The sequence below is a fragment of the Stegostoma tigrinum genome, chromosome 8 (assembly GCF_030684315.1).
Source record: "Stegostoma tigrinum isolate sSteTig4 chromosome 8, sSteTig4.hap1, whole genome shotgun sequence".
Lineage (NCBI taxonomy): Eukaryota > Metazoa > Chordata > Chondrichthyes > Orectolobiformes > Stegostomatidae > Stegostoma > Stegostoma tigrinum.
The window spans coordinates 79,552,050-79,572,715 of record NC_081361.1 but is presented as its reverse complement, the minus strand read 5'-3'; the positions used below and the strand labels follow the sequence as shown (position 1 = coordinate 79,572,715).

The following is a 20,666-nucleotide window of genomic DNA, read 5'->3' as shown; positions in this document are numbered from 1 at the left end:
TGCACAAATGGAGGCCGCTGATCCCACGAGGTAAGTCTTTTAAAACGAAAAGCTCACCTTCCCAGCAGTCACGTGGCAATAAGGTTTGCAAATAACCTGATTTGTTCTGAAATTTCAGATCAGGAGGCTCATTGAAAATTCAATATTTTACAGATGGTTCCGTTGCCTTATTGTAGCTTCTGTCCCCTTCTTGATTGTCATAATGATCCGCCTCCCCCCGTGACAGTTCCAAAACAACAAATAAGACTCCTGCTCAGTGCATTTCTTAATACTTCCCTTTGGTCCCTTTTCACTAATGGCCTTTCAAGGCTGTGTGCTATGAGAAGCTATGCCACACAGTTGTTGGTACACCAAGCAATCTTTTTGCAGAAGTCCAACACAGCCAGAAAAATGTTTTAAGCTGGCTACTTTTGCTTATTAGCATTTACTGTCACTGCAGCATCTATTGATTGCTTTATTTCAACACTCATAGCCAGCCCATAATTATGGGTTTCTTTCTTTCAGTTTGGGGCGGACTCGGCCACTGGACTCAAGACCTATGTCCATTCACAAGCAGAAAAGTGATGACAGTCCAAAGGTGAGTAATCAAAAGTTTTTAGAGGGTAGTTCCTAGTGACCAGTTGAGTGCTTGTCCATGCAATCCAAAAATTATTTCAAAATTAGGGAACAGGTATTTTAAGAGCGTGCATGGCATTGTCATCGATATTTCAAAGCAGGTGTTCAGCTTCTTTGTTTATATGGGTGATCAAATCAAATAAAGTAGCAGACACAAAATTACTTAACTCCTAGAATGCTCATTTGCTCACTGGTAATTGTTTTAAGCTTCTATGCAAACTTTAAAGTAACTTTGTTCCTGATGTTGATAGAGATATTTTGTGAACCATCCAGGTATGTGGATGGCTGGAAATTCTTTTTGCCGCTTTTTGCAGCTTGCAATCCTCTCAACCATGACATATAGAGCATTATGATTGTGTTCTGGCACTAGTAATCTGGGGGCCTGGACTAATAATCCAGATACAAGAGTTCAAATACTACCATGGCAGTTGGGAAATTTAAATTCCATGAAATAAATTAATATCCCTCGTGGTGACTGTAAAATTATTGGATTATCATAACTTTTGAATCACTTCTGTTGCTTAAGGCAAGAAGTCTGCTGTTCCTATCTGTTTTGCCCTCTGCATGATGACCCATAGCTTGTGATTGACTTTTAACTGCCTTCTGAAATGACTTAAGAAGCCTGATGGCAATGTTCAAGCAGGTGGCTCGTGCCTGTCTTTTTCAGGGCAAGTAAGATGGGTGATAAATGCTGGCCTTGCGAGTATTGCCCTTATTCCATTATGAGTTTGCAACAATGATGTATGCAGATTAATGTGAAACCTGACTATAACTGATGCATTTACGACAATTCATTAGAACACAAAACACTTAAAAATGAAACGGCATGAAAGTAGATTCTTGCAAGACCAACTTTTATTGTAGCTCAGGTAAGAAGACGTTGTTCCATGTCCTACCACATAGCATGTTCATTATTACACTTGGTGACGGTTGGTTTCAATATTTATTTCTAATTAAAGAATGCCAGAGAAATGAGCAAGCTCAGAAATGAACTGCCTAAAACAGTTATGCCACCAACTTTATCTGCAGACGCCCTGTCAGCGGGGTGTCATTTGCTGAGATATGCCCCCTGCTGCATTTGCATCTTAAGTTAACCTGCACCATAAGGATTGCACTGTTAATGACAATCCCGGTCTTATTTTTATTTATTCAAGGAAATGTGGATGTCTCTGCCTAGGCTAGTATTTATTCTCAACTATAATTCTAATGCCGGTAAATGTGAAGGAGCAGCGGTTAGTTTGTTTCTCACTGGAGATCGTCATTCCTTGGCACTTGTGTGGCACCAATGTTACTTAGCACTTATCAGCCCTAGCCTAGATGTTATCCAGGTCTTGCTGCGGTTGGATGAGGGCTGTTTTGGTACTTGAAGAATTGCAAATGGGGCTGATTATCTTCTCCCTTCGCCATCTAAGTTAGCCTAGAATTGGTCCGTGGTATTATCATGTGTGCTGCCAGCATATGCATGTCATAGTTGTCCAAAACAGCAGTGAAAAAAAATCAGTGTTCATCTACATTCCCAATGAATATCTGGTATCCTCAAATTGCTCCACTATGTGTAGTGTAACAAATATTACACATCTTTTAGCCAGCATGCTCTAGGGTGTCTCTGGCTGCCCTGGTGTTTTCAAAAATTATTGAAAGAAGCATAGGATGACAAGAAATGTTGTCATGTTTTGAGTTTTTCCAAAATTCAAGTTAATAACTGTTAGGAAAATAATTTTCGGCACTCAATTGTCCTAGACTTTAGCTCCTAGAGCCACCTTTAAAAGATGCTTGTCTTGCAACATATTGCATGTGATAGTTACATCATGCTATGGATGCCAGTGTATTAATGAGTGGCAACATAGAGAGACGTTGGAATTAAATAACATTTAAGTGAGTTTGAGGAGCCTGTGTTCTTGCCCTTTAAATATAGATAATTTTTAAGTATTCCATATGGTCTCTTCAAAAAATTAAATACACAGAAGCCTGAGCTTTTCTTTTAATCCTGATCTGTTCTTCTGGATTATGTAATGTCACTATAAAATTATCATGAAGACAAAAGTCTTGACTGGCGCAAATATTATTTACCTCATATAAATTTGCCTTGTATATATTTGTGTCTAAACTTTGGACACTTGGTATGAGTGAAGGAGAGTAAAATGGTCCCATATAATATGGAGATGGCATTTAATTTTTTATAGTTTTTTATAGATACTTAAAACCTTGAGCAAAATATAGCTGTAAGTTTTCCTTGCTTAGAAAAACTGTGCAGCTGTTTTCTTGTTCTCGAAGTGACCAAAAAAGGATGTGTTGTAATTGATTTTAAAGTATAGGTCAATTTATTTTCACATTGTTGTATCAGTGTTTACTGCTGATCAGTCTTTGATTTTGGTCAAATATCCGTACAAGCATGTGATCATTCATCATTTCTTAACATCGATGGAGTTAGAAGCCCACCTTCTAGAAACCCTCTAAAATAAGCCTCAAGATAGTGCAACCTAGACACAGAAACAGCAGCAATACCATTTATAATGGTTACTGTTGGTGTAGATTTTATATTGTCTTTGTAAGTTACTGTGTAAACTATACTTCACGGTGTCGTCATTTGATATGTGAGTACAGTTTTTGAGGTATCTGGACCTTAAAATATATTTATGATCATTATCCCATCTTAGTTGCTGAACTTGCTGAACGAGATGATCCATTTTGCAAATAGAGCAAGAGGCATTTTCTGTGGAAGGGCAGAACTGTGTTTGTCATCAAAAGACACGCTCTGTAATGTTATCTCAGTACTTTTTACCTAGACTGTATAGAGGTAGTCGCCATGCTGGTACCAATTCTTAGGAACATGTGAAAGGTTGTAATATTCACAGTATCTGAATGAAAATCTGTTTCAGAGCACGGATGGCTCCAGTGTAATGATCTATCATCTTCAAAGGGCTCTGCCAGGTGGAATTGTACTTATGGAGCTTGCTTTCCAGGTAAGAACAATATACTGTGTTTGTAAAGATATCAGGTATCTTTCATACAGCTGACAAGAGTAGTTTATTTTGTGCAGGAGGAATGTAATTACATGGGTACAGTAGCAAAACATAAATATTGGTGAATGAGAATGTACAAACAAAAACAAAAAAAGCAATAAAATATCTCAGCATGTCAGGCAAATAATATCTGACCATGTGACTTGAGTGAGTACAAAGTCAAATGCAAAACCCACAGAACAAATAGATCACTTTCCATATTCTGATCATCTGAGATGGTTCATTACACTTGCTTGGCTGTGGGACAATGCTTAGAAGTTTCTTGTGTTGATTATGCAAACAGCTGGCACTATCGTTCAGTTTGTGAACGTCACTTTGCCTTGTACTTGGTGACATTTTGGTGCAAATTTTAATTGCGATGAAAATGTTGTCAGAAACAGAAAGCCATAGTCAGAAATGTCCATCTAAGACAACAGACCACGTCTGCACCAATGCCTGCACCAGGATTAATTATCACAGGCTGTTATTGTGGTGTTGGCTGCTTTTGAATGAACATTAATGTCCTAGAGTCAATGACAGGAAAACCAAAGGCTTTGGTGCCTGATGCATACTCTCTTGTCTGTTCCATTAAAACAGTCATAGAGGTCTACAACACTGAAAAAGGCCCTTCGGCCCATTGAATCTGCACCAAACAAAACACCCATCTAGCTATTCTAATCCTTTTACCCAGCACCTGACTGTTAGCCTTGTATGCCTTGGCATCGCAAACATGCATCTAAATACTTATAATGAGCGTTTCTTCCTCTATCACCCTACATGAAGTAAGGGTGCCCACCAATGTTTGGGTGGAAAATTCATTTCTCACATCCCTGCTAACTCTCCTGCCCCTTACTTTGTTTGTGCCTTGCATTCAGGTCACAAAATAAATTAGACTGTTCCCAAGATCTGTTTAAAATTCCTTATTTTCTGCACCACAAAGATCACTACTTTTACCTTGTCAATGACACCTGTTTCTGTTCCTATTTTTGCCTACAGTTGAAACTTTTACACATTTCTTTCGGACTAAACTACTCCAAAACTCCTCTTGTTTAGTTTTCTGTACCTTCCATAAATTCCCGTTGATATAAAACTCAACCATGCATACTCTGCTCCATTCACCCATGTTTCCCATTCTCTCTGAACTATTGCATTTTTGATTCCATTCTGGTGGATTTGAAACCCTTGGTCACAATTTCTGGAGATCTCCTGCAACATTACGACTATAAATCTGAAAGTAAGTGCAGCAAAATGCCCAGAAATTAGCCCAAGATGCAGGCATGCTACTGGCCTACTCTGCCAATTTCTGCATAATTTTGTTTTGAGTTCGAACATCTATTAGCTGTTTGCTGGTATGCCAAGATAAAGGATGCATCTGGTATTCCCAGTGGCAGACCTGGGGCTCCCTAAAATAGAATGGGTTTTGTGGATGTAGCCATTCCCTGCACAATGGAATCAATGATGGCCTATCCAGAAAAGTTTAAATGTTAGCTGTGCAACTACAAATTGTTGTAAGCATCATCACAAAATACTCTATTCTTTATAAAGGCATACTCCCAGATCACTTAAACTGGCATCTAAGCAGCATTGCTTAAAATGAGCCCTTTTACATTGGACCATGAGCAAAAAGAAAATTATGCAATTGTTAAGCTGGCTCTCTGCTATCTTCCAATCTCCTTGGTGAACAGAAAGATGAAGAACATCTGTATAGCTATAAAGAAGTTAATCATTCAATGTAAGTTGATGTCCTCCAGGTTATAACTCAAGATCTTATTTGTAAGGAAGTTAATGCTGTTACCTAAGTGTTATTTGCTAACAAAGGAATTCTGAGAAGAAAAGCGTTGTTGCTGTGATACAGTGATTCTCTGAGATCTCAATACAACAGTCAGTGTGACACAGTACACGCTCTGGAATATCAATGCTACAGTCAGTATGATGCTGTGACCTTCTGGAATGACAATACTGTGGTTAGTATGTCACATGACATTCAGATCTCCGGACGTCAGTTTGTATTCCCAAATAGGATAACATATTTCACTGGTATTTGATATAGTGCACTAGTGTCAAATATATCTAAAATGTTTTGTATAAATTACTTGTTTGCTTCCTGCCCAATACAAAAAGGCATGATTAACTCTCATCACTAGATGGCATTAATGCCATTCTTTATTCTGGATTAGTTTTCTCTTCAATTGCCTGCTGGACTATTGATTATAAAGAAACTAGAATATCTGCAGCAAGGTGTGCCTTGAATATTTTGTGATTAACAGTTGGAATATATACCACACCCAAAGAAATCATTTTTATAAGCTGGGAAACTCAGTCATTTTTAGAGCTAGGATGACCTCTTTTATGAGAGACCCTGTGGATAATTGAGAATGTTCTGTAGTTTTGTGAAACAATTATACATGTTTAAACTTAGGCTGAATCAGTGAACTTTTTATTCACTTTATTAATTATGAGGAGTCAGAGGAGTTTCTCTTTGTAACAAGTGAAACATGTTTCCTGGCTTCCATTTGTTGCCACTGCCTAAAAAACCTTAGAGTGATTTATAACATTCTAACATGTATCTGTAATTTTGATTCCACTCCTTTTTGTTCCAGGGAATGAAGTAGAATTTCAGTCACAAAAGGGTGGTCAACATATACATATTAATTTCTCTTTTTATCCCAATCTAGGGCTGTTACTTTTGCGTGAAACAGTATGCCCTTGAATGCTCCCGGATTCCAATGGGACAGTCTGTCAATTCTCAGGTAACTTTACGTTAGAGAAATGAGATATTTTCACATTGGGCATGCTTGATATTAAAGACAGATGATTTCTTTTGACCGACTGAAAAAACAACATTTTAAAAATCAACGCTACACAGCATAACTCTGAACAGATGACAATCTTCAAAACAAATGCACAAGTTAAAATTTACTGTGAAAAATGTAAAGGCTGCAGCTGCTTAATTAATTCATTTTAACAGAACGATGTAATAAGACATTGCTTAATTAAATGATATTAATGTTGCTGTACTAAATGAATGGAAATGGGTTGAAATGTGTTTGACTCATAACTGCTCTCTGCAGAAATTAGGGATGGGCAATAAATGCTAACTAGCCAGTGACGCCCTCAGCCTGTGAATGAATAAAGAAAAAAAACCTCATGAGTGGGCAATGCTATTAAATGTGGAACAACTATTTAGAACAATACTCCAGGAACATGAAAAGATCTGCTTCACCTCCTGCTACCTTTATTCAAAGCTACATCCAACCTGCTTGAGAAAACAGATTGATCACCCTTACTAGTTGAGAAAATTAAAAACAGTTGTTGAGTCATGTCGTGGGGTATTCCACTTGGTCATTAGGAGATTAAGCTACCATTAGACAATGCATGAGGACATTAGCCAAGGAACTAAAGAATATTTTAAATAGTAAATCATATACAAGTAGGTATCAGTTTTACTGTCCCTTCATTTCTCTATTAATTGATCATTCCAGGTCAAACAGGTTTTATATGAAACCATTGCTCCGTAGTGTTGTAGACACCTTAATAATTGTCTTTGAATACTTGCCACCTAATGCCTGCAGCTCTCTTCGTAAAGTTATGCATCTGGATCAGTCTCATTAGATCACCTAGCTCATATCTCACCAGCTGTTGAGAATATGTTGTGTAGATTCGATTTATCTGATGGCTCTCAATGATTCATTTTTAAATTTGTGTTGAGCAGAATCTGGTTAAAATCACACTTGCATTATTATTTGCTTGATCTTTAAAAATGACTCAAGTGATCTTTCTGTATATTTGTTAATAATTTGTAATCTCTTCTCAGTCTTTATGTTCAGTTGTTCACAGCATTTAGTTAAGGCATTGCCACTTAATTAGATTGTACACAACACTGTCTTTGGATAATGAAATTTTAACTTTGCACCATCAATAAAACTAAATAATCATCTGAGTTTCCTTCAATCCTTCCGTAGTCAAAATGGGAAGTCTGAAGCATTATGACAGATCTGGCCCATGACCTCTCTCAAGCATTCATGCCTGTAGGGCAATTGTCTTAATGAGTTTCTATAAACTGAACTGAAATGGCTTCAAAAACCAACTTCACGTTGTAGGACATTAGCTCGATTGCCGTCATCTCTTCTGTACAACTATCCCTGTGTATGAGAAGAATGGAAAGGCACACCAGAATCTCCCATTTAACATCTTGGCTCCCTCATCAAAATTCTACTAACCTCTTACATTCCGAAGTCTGCCTTGATATTCATTCCACAATTGAATTTGAATCCTTTAAAATGAAAGGAACCTTTGGGCAGCTGGAACTTGCCCGTGGTGAGATGTGCTTGACATACTACACACCTAACAGGCTGTTATAACGGAAAGTGTAAGAATTCTGAAGTTGCTAATGCAATAAAGCGTTCTAGCACAAAACTTCATTGAACTTGCCATTGGTCTAATTTGGTTTAGGTTTGTAACAATCTTCTGTACTTTGCTATTTTCTGTGGTTAACAAAATTAGTGTAAGTTGTAAGTTGCTAATTGATTTGTAGCTGGAGCTACACATGATGGAACAAAACTATCTGGAGAAGGCAATCCATCTTTATAAAGGAAGCATTTGTCATCAGGCAGATGAATGTTAACAGAGATTTAGCTACAAACACTTTACAACCTGTTTCCAAAACTTAATACTAATTGGCTTGTTACTGGATGATCTCAACATCAGGGACAACGGAGATAGATCCATAGAGCAATTAATTAGGCGATACAGTTTCAAACACCTCGAGAGTTGTAGATTCAAAATCATTGAAATGCTGTCCGGAGTTAGCCTAGAATCTGAACTGGTTTTGATTTAATAACAAAGTGGAGAGGATTTAGTTCCCTATCCCCAGGACTGGAATGAGAAGCAGAGTGTACTATCGGGTAGAAAGGCACTTGAGGTTTAGAGCCCATTATTATCTTGACTCGTTCACAAACCCCAATAAGGATGGAGTTGGCCAAAGTTTGCAAAACCCCTGACTCCTGCATGCAGACTCCATTACTGCCCTTTTCTAAGTGAGTATCATTGTGATCCTTGGTGAGCTATACCAGCAGTAGGGACTTCCTTATCACCCTAAACTCCCACCGAACCCTTCCCACCACATTGACCAATTCTTCCTACCCACCCTTGCTGCATCCTGCCAAGTGACTGCACCAACATCTCACAATTTAGTGTTTTTCAATGGTTTGCATAATCCATTCAGACTAATTCACAGTTCATTTCCAATAGCATTTCCTACGGGGTGCCAGACATGCTGCCTTCTTGGTGTTCTAGGAATTGGAGGAAAAGGGAGTCCTGGATGTGAGTTTGCTCGCTGAGCTGGAAGGTTAGTTTTCAGACGTTTTGTCACCATTCTAGGTAACATCATCAGTGAGCCTCCGACGAAGCGCTGGTGTTATGTCCCGCTTTCTATTTATTTCTAAATAGAAAGCGGGACATAACACCAGCACTTCGTCGGAGGCTCACTGATGATGTTACCTAGAATGGTGACGAAACGTCTGAAAACTAACCTTCCAGCTCAGCGAGCAAACTCACATCCAGAACCTCAACCTGAGCTACAAATCTTCTCAAAACTCGCTAAAAGGGAGTCCCATTGATAAAAATGTCTCCAGAGTAAAACTAGCCTTTCACGTACATAAATCCAAGTGAGAAGACTTTCTTTTTAAAACAAAAGAGATGCCATTTCTTAATTTGACCTTTTCTAAAGCAGCTGTTGTTACTGTTTCCAGTATTGGAAAATGTGATTTGAAAAGAAACAGTGCTGTGTTGATTTAAAGTCTGGGTGAAAACAAGTTTGATGACCCTTCTCATGAAGAACACTACTCTCATGAAGTTTTATGATTAGTTCTGGACTGTGGCAATGCCTCACTTAAATGTACTGTATCTAGAATAGAAACTGCATGTGTCTGTTGAGTGCCATATCCATCTCCATTCCTGTCTTCCATTAGGGCTCTGTAGTGTCCAAAGCTCGTATCAAGTGCCTTGCCGAAGTGAGTTCGGTCTCAGAGTCAGCGGTACGTCCCAAGCTCCAGAGGCCTTACTCTCATACACTTCTCCTTCTCTACTGCGCACTGACTCACTTTCTGCTAATTTTGCTCATTTTCGTACTTTCTCCCCTTCACTCTGTGGCTCAGAGTATTAGTCATTCTAAAGGAATGGTTTAGGTGTTGCTTACACTGCTTTTTTTTCAATTCCTAGACGTTCATTTTGTGTTGCACTGTTCAGCTATTACTTGCAGCTATGATTTGACTAAGTATTGGAAAATTGGGAATTATCCTTGCCCATTATTGTCTTCCTCTTTTATATGCGTCTTTCTCGTTTATTCAGCCCACAAAGATCAAATTAAAATTGCTGTCCTCCCATTTCAGGAGCAAAACAATAATCCTTGGAGAAATGATAGCTGCACTGCCTTTCAGTTGAGTGATCATTCTTTTTTTACCCTTCATAAAAGGCCATATCATGGGGCATGCTTTGAGACTTTTAGCGAACACAATTTTAACTGACTTTTCTGCACAAGGAACAGTAAATAGCAAAGATGTAGTGCTTGTAATGTCAAAAAAACTTCACAGAATTACTTCATTAATTCATAGCTATTGAAGGGTGAAATAGGTAGTTTAGTAGTGAAAGGGGATGTCAAATAATTTAGAAAGAATTGAGGAGAAAAGGGTCTAGAAGATCGAAGGCATGGCTGCCAATGTTGGGACAAGCAGAGGGAAGGACATACAAGAGGATAGTGTTGGAGAACTGAGGGGACGGTGAGGTAGGGTGTTTTGCAATAGGAGATTACACACACGATGAGCAGAATGGTCATGATTGATTTAAATACAAGGAGTGGTGAGAAGAAATATATCGAGGGATAACAAGTGGGTGAGTTAGACTTGATGTAAGTTAGAGTAGCAAAACTAATGTTTTAGAATACCTGAATTTTATCAAGCATGCAGGATAAAATCTGGATAGAAAAAGCATTGGGCTTATCAAGGCAAGACAGTGACACGTTGGTAATGCTGGCCGAATAATCCAGAAGTTCAATGTAGTGCTTTGGGCATAGATTCAAATCCCCCACAGCAACTGGACGTTGCCTGATAGCCATTGTTTGTTACCCATCCTAAAGTGCCTTTAGAGGGTGGTAGTGAGCTGCTACCTTGAATAGCCCATGTTGTTTAGGTACACCATCAGTGTTGTTGCAAAGATTTCAGCAACCGTGCGATTAGCATTCCAAGGGAGAATTGTTTGGAAGAGAAATTGTAGGTGATAGTGTTCCCATGCATCTGCTACTTTTGCCCTTCTACATGGTAGGGATTGTGTATTTAGCGATGCTGTCAAAGTAGTCTTGGTGACATACTAATTTGCATATTCTGGGTAGTACACACTACTGCTCACTATCTGTCAATTAAGCAGCAACTTGGCCTGAATGCTGCCAATCATTGTGAAATATAGAAAACAGGAACACGAGTCTGCCATTTGTTGTTATCATGGCCAATCATTCAAATCAATAGCCTGTTCCCCTTTTCCCCCATACCTTTCAAATCCCTTGAGCACCAAGTACTGTATCCACCCTTCTCCTTGAAATCATACAGCATTTTGGCCTTTACTGCTTTGAGCGTTTTTGCAGTGTCATGCATCCAGGCTAGTGGGGAATATTCTATCACACTCCTGACTCATGCTCTGATGATGGCTGACAAGCCTTGGGGAAATCAGGAGATGAGTTACATTGCAGAATCCGTAGCCTCTGACTGGCTCTTGTAGCCACGGTAAGCGAATGGCTGGTCTGGTGCATTTTCTGGTTAATGGTAACATGCAGGATTTTAATGGTGGAGATCATGATACCATAGGGATCATGTAGGTAAGGAAAAGGTAGAGAAAGGACAAATGGTGAGCGGATGGGAACAGATTTCATTGCTGATGCTGTATCTATGAAAACTTAATTAAGACTGGAATTAAATGAGGATGGAAGAATCAGGCAGGAGAAGTATGATATAGTTAACCGGTTCTTGGAAATGGAGTTGAGGAACTAAAGTTGGTAGAGACACCAGGAGCAACAGCCCAGAATGGAATTTAGCAAAGTTTTTGTTCTGTTTATTCAGTCATGGTTATTCCATGCTAACCAACATCTAAGTATAACTCCATGAGTGGTGGTAAGTGCAGTTTTTTTTTGTAACAATTGCAGAGCTTGTCGGGAGACTATTACATATATATCATTTTGCATAGTGGTCACTGACAAATTGACCCTTATTCAGAGAAGCCTCTCTAGGCCAAGACATCTTCATTCCCCTAATATAGTGGCCTCAAGAGATGAGTATTCCACTGCATTCTTACTGTGGTTACTTGCCTCATGTGGCCCTGCAGATTGGTGTCTTTATAGATGTTTTATGGAATTGCAATATGGTTCTTGAGACAAAATCAATTCATCCTTCATAATGTCAAGCTGCTCTGTTATCCCAACTAACCTATCTGCAACAGTTCAGGCAAGATAACGATGTAACAGTATATATAGAAACAAAGAAGTATACAATTCCACTTGCTTTTCCTGCCTGTTATGAAAACCTGGCATTGTTACTGTGCGCCACTGTTGTGTCATGCCAGACATCCTACACAGGAATCAAAAATGCACTCTTATCAGAGGGTTACTCACAGATACACCCCAACACAACTTTCCAGAGCAGACATGCAATAAACTGCTTGAAACAAAATAGGCTTGTTGATTCCTAGCAGTGGAAATCCCCTATATGTGTTCCCCATGTTCAAAGTGAGGACAGCAATTCTATTTGAATCTGGAGTTTTCATTATCAACCCTTACCCAAGAAATAAATATCACAAAACAGTTTTGACAAATGCTTCTTGTAGATACTGACAGTACAACCAGATGGACATCTGTGGAAACGCTGGTAGGGTATAATGGTGCTTTTATGAGAATTACATCACTTTGAAGGAATGCTTCTATGGATGTTCGGGCACTATGAATGCTCAATGGGAATTCTTGGGCATTTGGGCTTTTCAGTTCAGTTTTGATGCTTTTATAAGCCTTTCCTAAATTAGCTGGCTTCCCATTATTGGTGAGTAGATTGAACAATTGCTCATACTATCAGAGATAATGGGAACTGCAGATGCTGGAGATTCCAAGATAATAAAATGTGAGGCTGGATGAACACTGCAGGCCAAGCAGCATCTCAGGAGCACAAAAGCTGACATTTCGGGCCTAGACTCTCTGATGAAGGGTCTAGGCCCGAAACGTCAGCTTTTGTGCTCCTGAGATGCTGCTTGGCCTGCTGTGTTCATCCAGCCTCACATTTTATTATCTTATAATTGCTCATACTAGTTCTATTTCAGTGTGTTGCCTAAAATCAGCATTTCTGAAACTGCGGAATCATATTCTCAAAAAGTAGGATCCTATGAAAAGATAAGTGATTGCTGCAAGATGAAAAGGGCATTTAAAAGATTGATTCTGAATTCCCTAGAACATTAAAAAAAATACTTGTTCAATTGGTATAACTGTATTTTCTGACAAGTTGAATAAGATTTGGTTTAAGGGTAACATCTTCAAACCTCAAACTTAGTTTGCAAGTTAGGAAGCCCTCTCTAAGGACTAAATAATAGCACTTTAAATAAAGCTCTGTGTTATTAATGTGATCTTGCAGAATATTGACCAAACTTGCTGGGAATTCATTTTTCCAGATCTAATAAGTGCTGCATATGCTCAGCTAGCGAATGTGACAGGAACTAAATCAACATAAAGTGAACTACTTCATAAAAATAAAGAACTGCAGATGCTGTAAATCTGGAGCAAAAACAGAAATTACTGGAAAAGCTCAGCTTGGCTGACAGCATCGGTGAAGAAAAATCAGTTAACATTTTGGGTCCTGTTCCGAAGAAGGGTCACCGGACCCAAAATATTAACTCTGATTTTTCCTCTCCGCAATTTCTGTGAACTGTCTCAACCTAGTTTCATCTGGCTGAGCTGTTTTTGTAGTTTCTCACCTTCCTGTTTCTTTTCATACCCGTCTCCACTCATTATCTGAGAATATTCTCAGTCAAACTTTTACTTCTGCCCCGCCAACACAGTTCTGATCTGTGTTTTGCCCTTTCACAGTAGTGGCAAGGTGTAAATCAAACAAAATTATTTTTATCTTCACTTCCATTTCCTTTTCTGTTCACCTGACATAAGTGAATCTAAATGCATATCCTTAAATTAGACATAATCTCAGAGGATCCAACCCAGTACCTGGATATTTCAAGGTATCATGTTGACATGAAGAACTGTCAGAATATCCTGTCAGCTGTAGCTTAAGAACATCAGGATCCAAATGTATTTACATGCAAATGGCTAGACTGTGTTCAATAGTGAGTTTAGATTGCACATGTATCCTTAAGGTATATAGGGAGCCTAATCTGTTCTGAATGAGAAAAGTTCTTAGGTTCAGGAAAGAGGAACTGTCTAGTGTTTTAAAAGCATAATGAAGATTGAGCTAGATGTGAAGAAGTGTTTAGATTCTGAAGGCGGAAATTTGATCTTTACGATATACAATTGGATTTTTGTTTAAAGTTGAATGCCCTTTTATCCACTTAAAAGTTGTTAACGTTTTGATTGGCTGCCATCTGGTGCAGGAAATCTTGGCTTAATTTCAAGGGTCAGGCCAGATGCGAAACAGAAATAGTGTTTAGTAATAAGAACTGAATGCAGTTTCTACTCCTACCTAGTTATTTTGAAATCAAGAAAATTAGGTCTCATTAATTGTTGTAAAAACCCATTTGGTTCATTAACTTTCTTTATGGAAGGAAGCTGCTGTCCTTACCTGACCTCGTGAAAATGTGACTGCAGGCTCACAGCATGTGTGGTTGAATCTTAACTGCCATATGAAACAGTCAAGCAAGCAATTCAGTTATATCAACCACAAAAAAAGAAAAAAAAATGAACCGCCTGGCATCAACTCGGGTACGTAGAATGACAGTGGCAGAGACAACCTTGTCAATCCTGCGACATCCTTCTTATTAACATCTAGGATCTAGTGCCATGGAGACCCGTCCCTGGATGTGTCCTGTCTTCCTACAGGCAGGAGAAGATCTGCATTGCTGTTGGTACAGTGACATAGTCCCAAAAGTCCTTAACATTGACTGTGGACCTCATTGGATCTCGTGGCGTCAGACTAAACATGGGCAAAGAAACCTATCGATTACTCCATGCCCTACCGAAACCAACTGATGAATCAGTACTCCTCAGTATTGAACAGCACTTGGAAGACGCTCTTAGTGGCAACAGTGCATAATGGACTTTGGCTGGACATCAATATCCATCACCAAAAGTGCCGCGGCAGCAGCAGTCTTAGCTGAGCTGGTCAAGTCCTAAAGAACATAACTGCTAGACCAGGCCTATGGTAGGTGATGAGGGAATCAACAAAAGGGAAAAACAAACTTGACCTTCTCCTCACCAATCTGTCTGCTGCAGATGCATCTGGCCAGAGCAGCATTGGTAAAAGTGATTTTGCACAATCCTTGTGGAGATGAAGTCCTCTCTTTACAATGAGAATTCCCCTCCATTGTGTTGTGTGGCACTATTGCCATGCTAAATGGGGCAGACTTCAAACAGATCTAGCAATGCGACAGGGCATCCATGATGCAAAATAGATGATAAGCAGCAACCAAGTTGTACTCCAACACAATCTGCAACCTCATTGGCCCAGCATATCACTCACCAATCAGGGGATCAACCCTGGTTCAATGAACAGTGCAGGATGACATGTCAGGAGCAGCACCAGGCATACCTGAAAATGAGATGTCAAATCTGGTGAAGCTAGAAAACGGAACTACTTGCTAGCCAAACAGGTTAAGCAGCAAGTGATAGATCTAAGCAATTCCACACCCAGCAGACTTAGGGGAGAAAATGGAGGAGACTAGAGGTTGTGGTACATCCCAGAAATGGTCCCCAGGCATGAGAGCAGAGTGTCCAGGGGAGTCCTAGTGGCGAGTCCATGGGGTATTTCTGCACGTGTTCTTCAGGGTTATACCCTTGGCCCAACCATCTTCAACTGCTTCATCAATGACCTTCCCTCCATTGTAAAGTCAGAAGTGGGAATGTTCGCTGATGATTGCACAATGTTCAGCACCATTCACGACTCCACATACTGAAGCAGTCCATGTCCAAATATAACAATATGAAGGCTTTGGCTGAGGAGCAGCTAGTAACATTTCCACCAGGCAAGATCATCTCCAACAAAAGAGAATCTAACCATTGCTCTTTGGCATTCAGTGGCATTACTATAATTGAATTACCAACTCTCAATATCCAATGGGTTACCATTGACCAAGAACTGAATGGGACAAACCATTGAAAGACTGTGACCTATTCTTGTAACCAGATGCAACGAATCACGCAATGAGTGACTTATCTCCTGACTACTTAAAGCTTGTCCACTGACTAAAAGGTGCAACTCAGGATTATGGTGGAATGTCTACCACTTGCCTAAGCACTCCACCAACAACATTGGAGAAGGTTGTCATCATCCAGGACACAGAGGCCTGCTTGATTGGCATCACATCCACTCCCAGTGCCACCAATGCTCAGTAGCTGTAGTGTGTCATCACATATAAGATGTGCTACAGAAATTTGCTCCAGAGACAGTGCCTTCCAAACTTACAGTCCCTACCACTTAGAAGGGTAAGGGCAACAGATACATGGAAATATCATCACCTGCAAGTTTCCCTCCAAGTTACTCACCATCCTGACTTGGAAGTATAAGGCCTTTCCATCAGTGTTGCTGGGTAAAAATCCTGGAACAGCTTCCCTAATGGCATTTTGGTTTAGCTACACAGAATGGACTTCGACTGTTCAAAAAGGCAACTCACCATCTTCTCAAGGGCAACTTGTGATAAGCAATAAGTTCTAGTCTAGCCAGTGATGCCCGCATCCCATGAACCAATAAGTAAAAATGGCAGCCAAATAAGTGAAAGGCTGCCTTAGGGTTCCATTCGCATTGAGGATTGTCATTTCTGCCTGAAGCCTAAATTGTTTGGCCTTGATTTGTGGGAACTAAATTTCTCCCAACTTCAGGTGGTACTAGTAGAGCTGCTTAAAAAAAATTAGCAGGGCCTTTTGAGAAGCTAATACAGATCATAACTTTTAGAGAAGGATATGTTTCCTGAACAGTTCCAAATTGGGAATTGTCCACTTTTCCCCTCTGCCTTCTTCAAATAGATCAGTTTTCTTTCAGTTATTCTCTCATTCCCTGATTTGAATAATAATAATAATGCTCAGAATATGACAGAAACACCTGAACTATAAGGAGATCAAAAAGGGGTCAGCATGAAACATGTCAGCAATTGAATCAAGAGTCCAGGCATGACCCAAAGACAACCTTTTATTTTTGATCATTGTATTCATTCTGAATGGCTCTATTTGTGATAACACACGTTGAACCACAATAATTATTGTGATTCAATGTGGTATACTCGATGAAGAACTTAAAATTTAAAATTCAACATCTAGTGGCTTCTTCATTAAAATTCAGCACTCACGTTCCTGAATTTGTTATCCCTACTTTTAATACCAGAAATAATAATATTTCATCTTTTCTCTCATTGGATATTGTAATGTGTTGCAATGTTAATATTTAGTCAAAGATTCAATCCGAATTGTTAGTAAAACTAGGCTTAAATAGCATGAGACACATCCATTTTACAATATTTCCTTCTTAAAAAATTAGAATTAAAAGGAGTGTATTGTAAAGAAAAATTAACGAATTTGTTGCAATTTAAGTAAATAGAAATTTAAGGTAGTAGTAACAAGCCATAATCCCCACAAACAGGATGAATATGATGCATAGTAATGTGTTATCTCTATCCTGGCAGCTGTCAATGTTGTTTACAGAGGAGTGTGACAAGGTTCGGGACCTGATGCATGTTCACTCCTTTAGTTACGATTTCCACTTGCGCATCATTCATCAATATCTGGTCGGCCGTCAGATGACTCTGAGGCAGGGCTACCACTTGACTAGCTTCCTCGAAGATTTTATTTGTCACCACCCAGATATTCCAAAATATGGAAGGAACCACATCTTTGAAGGTAAGAGAATTGTAACTTATTGGAAAAAAAAGTTTGGTGCAGCAAGAAATGTTTAGCATCACCTAGTGGAAAAATTGATCGAACCCAAAGTGCAGTCTCAGCTTAAATTTCTAATTTTATATCATGCACCAAGCTTAAAATGTTTCACTCACCTCATAAGGGATGTTTTGAAGCAGACTTGGACTCCCAGCGACATTAGCAATATTTGACAGATATGCAGAAACTTGTTTAAAGGGGTACGTTTTAAGGAACATCTCAAAGAAGGGAAGGGAAAAAGAAGTTTAGGAGGGAATTCCAGAACTTAGGGTCTGGGCAGAAGACATGGCCACCAATGGCAGAGCAACTAAAATGTAGAAGATCGAGCCCAGAATTAGATGAGGTGTGCAGGTAAGTCAGAACATTACGGAGCTGGAGGAGATTAGAGTTGGGAGGAGTGAGGCCAAGGAGAGATTTCAAAACAGTGATTACGTAATAAATATTTACTAAAGCAAATCTCTCAATAATTTTCTATTAGTTACATTTGCAGTATTTTGGTTCTTCACTGCAATGGAGTGCCAATTTATTGTACTTAAATGTTAAAGGCCATGTTAAATGAACTGTGCAGTTAGCATATGAGTGAAAAAAGCTGTCAGTGTGTAGATAATCTTCACAGTGCTTATTAATGTTTCATTTGTAGGATGAGGTTGAGAAAATAAGTTAATATTCTCTGTAACTACGTGTTTTTGTAAAGTCTAAATATCCTAATCAATGATAAATGTAATTTGATTTTTCAGCAAGTTGGCATATCCATCTGATACACCATAGTGTGGTAGGGTGCTATTCCATGGGTGATCACAATATATTGTGCTGAATTCAACGGTAGTGTCTGGATCGAGTAAGGAGTTATCCTAGGCTACATTCATTATTGCACTTAGTTATATGCTGTGGTCAAAAAAAACACAGCCACCAGCTGTTCTGCCAAAGTTGTGTGATAAAAGTCAAACCAAAGAGGAAATCAAGGAGAAGACCATTGTTCTTTAAATGAAAAGATACGGTGCGGTGTCACATTGTGGATCACTCTGTTAGTGTTCTGTGTTGGAACTGGAAAAGCAGTTCAAGAAGGCAGCTGGCTACCACGTTCTCAAGGATTGACAACAAATACTGACCTAGACAGGATGCTCATGTCATACAAATGAATAAATAACTTAACCCAGCAGGTTAACTGTTACTATTTACCTTTCAGTGACCTCAAGTAGAAAGTGCAGAGATTAGTGAGGGCAGAAATGGCCTCAGCAATGACTTTGACTTGCCTAACAAGATTTATGTGACTGATATTGGTTAGTTTGATCAACATACTAACTAAGATGCAAGCAATTTTGTTTTAAATATGCAAGTTTGATATCCAGTCTGCTGCCATGATCAGTTTTGGAAATTCTAATTTTTTTTCTCCAGGGACTATAGCTCTGTCCACAAACATGACAACTGCCCATCAGCTGTATAACTATATCACAGACCATGCCAGTACATATGGAATGAAACCGCTGCGAATGTCAAGAACAGCAATGAGTATGGAGGGAAGAAAGGGGACCCAGAACACAGAAATGCATGAGTATGCACTAGTAGCCCTATGGAATCGGTGAGTGCAGAGCAATGTGTGTATATGCCATAGTGTTGGAAGGTCTTCCCATCTTTCCATTTAGGCAATTTGATCGCCAGCGGAAATTTAATTGTACTGTCAGGGAGTTAGTCGGCATATCATCCTTTAAGGGGAGACAATGGTGTAGTGATTTTGTCATTGAACTACTCACTTAGAGACCCAGAGACCCTTGAATATAAAATGCTGAAATTAAAAGTCTAATATTCATTGGTTTCACAATATTGGTTGTTTTGCGAACCCATCTGTTTCGCTTTGTCCACTAATGCTGTCCTTTTCTGCTCTGGCCTAAATGTGACTCCAGATCATCAGTAATTTCACAGAGTTTCACACCATGGAAAGAAGTACTTTGGTCCATTGTGTCCACACAGGTTATCAAACAACTATCTGCTCTAGTTCCATTTTCTAGGGCACAGCTTTATGTATGTGGCATTTCAAATGGTCATTTAAAAACTTACTAAATGTTGTGATGATTCTCATCCCGACCTTTCAGGCCATGACTTCCGAGTATCCACCAACCTTTGGAGAAAAAAGTTATTTCTTAAATCCCCTCTGAACCTCATAATTAACCAGGGAGCATAGATTTAAGGTAGTTGACCCCTCTATGAGGGGAAAAGTTTCTTTCTGTCTACCCAATTTATATTCCGCATATGTGGTTAACTTTTTCACTGCCCTCTGAAATGGCCGAGCAAGCTATTTAGTTGCACCAACCACAAGTATGAGTCAAAGAAGGAAATAAACCAAATACAGCACTCGGTACCAACCTGGGCACTGGAAACCACAATGGCAAGCACAGTTCCATCAACTCTGCAAAGCTCTCCATACTAACATCTGGGGCTAGTGCCAAAATTGGGGAAAGCTGTCTCACAGATTAATTAAGCAATAGCCTGACATTGCCACATTCACAGAATCATATCTTACACAAGTGTCTCGGACAACAGCATCATAGCTATATCCTGTCTCATTAGCAGGACAGACCCAGCTGTAGTGGCAACCCAGTGGTATATGATCAGGAGGCTGTTGCTCTAAGAATCTTTAATGTTAACACTGTATCCCCTGAAGTGTCATTGCATCATGCCAAACTTGCTACTGATTACCATATACTACCCCCACTCAACTGATGAATCAATACCTGTTCAGTTGAACAGCATTTTGAAGAAGTGCTGTGGCAAGAGGACAGAATGTTCTCTGTTGGAGGACTTCCGTGTCCATCGCCAGAATGGCTCAGCAGCACCACTACTGACCAAACTAACAAGTTCTAAAGGATATGGCTGCTGGTTTGGGTCAAGCCTTGGTGGTGAGGGAATTAAAAGAGGGACTATCACAATGCTAAATAGTATTG

The 20,666-nt window shown here is 39.4% G+C and overlaps 1 protein-coding gene across 12 annotated transcripts in view; it reads left to right on the top strand.

Moving 5' to 3' along the window:
• szt2 (SZT2 subunit of KICSTOR complex) overlaps positions 1-20,666 on the top strand; it is a 238,193-nt gene that overhangs the window by 201,144 nt on the left and 16,383 nt on the right. For 8 of the 12 annotated variants that reach the window (XM_048538804.2, XM_048538805.2, XM_059648025.1 and 5 more), the window contains 6 exons: positions 505-577; positions 3,495-3,578; positions 6,293-6,367; positions 9,587-9,652; positions 17,478-17,691; positions 19,123-19,306. In XM_048538804.2, the coding sequence (XP_048394761.2) occupies positions 505-577; positions 3,495-3,578; positions 6,293-6,367; positions 9,587-9,652; positions 17,478-17,691; positions 19,123-19,306 (696 nt within the window). The remainder of the gene's footprint in view (positions 1-504; positions 578-3,494; positions 3,579-6,292; positions 6,368-9,586; positions 9,653-17,477; positions 17,692-19,122; positions 19,307-20,666) is intronic. The other 4 variants (XM_048538813.2, XM_048538814.2, XM_059648024.1 and 1 more) reach the window with 1 other exon arrangement.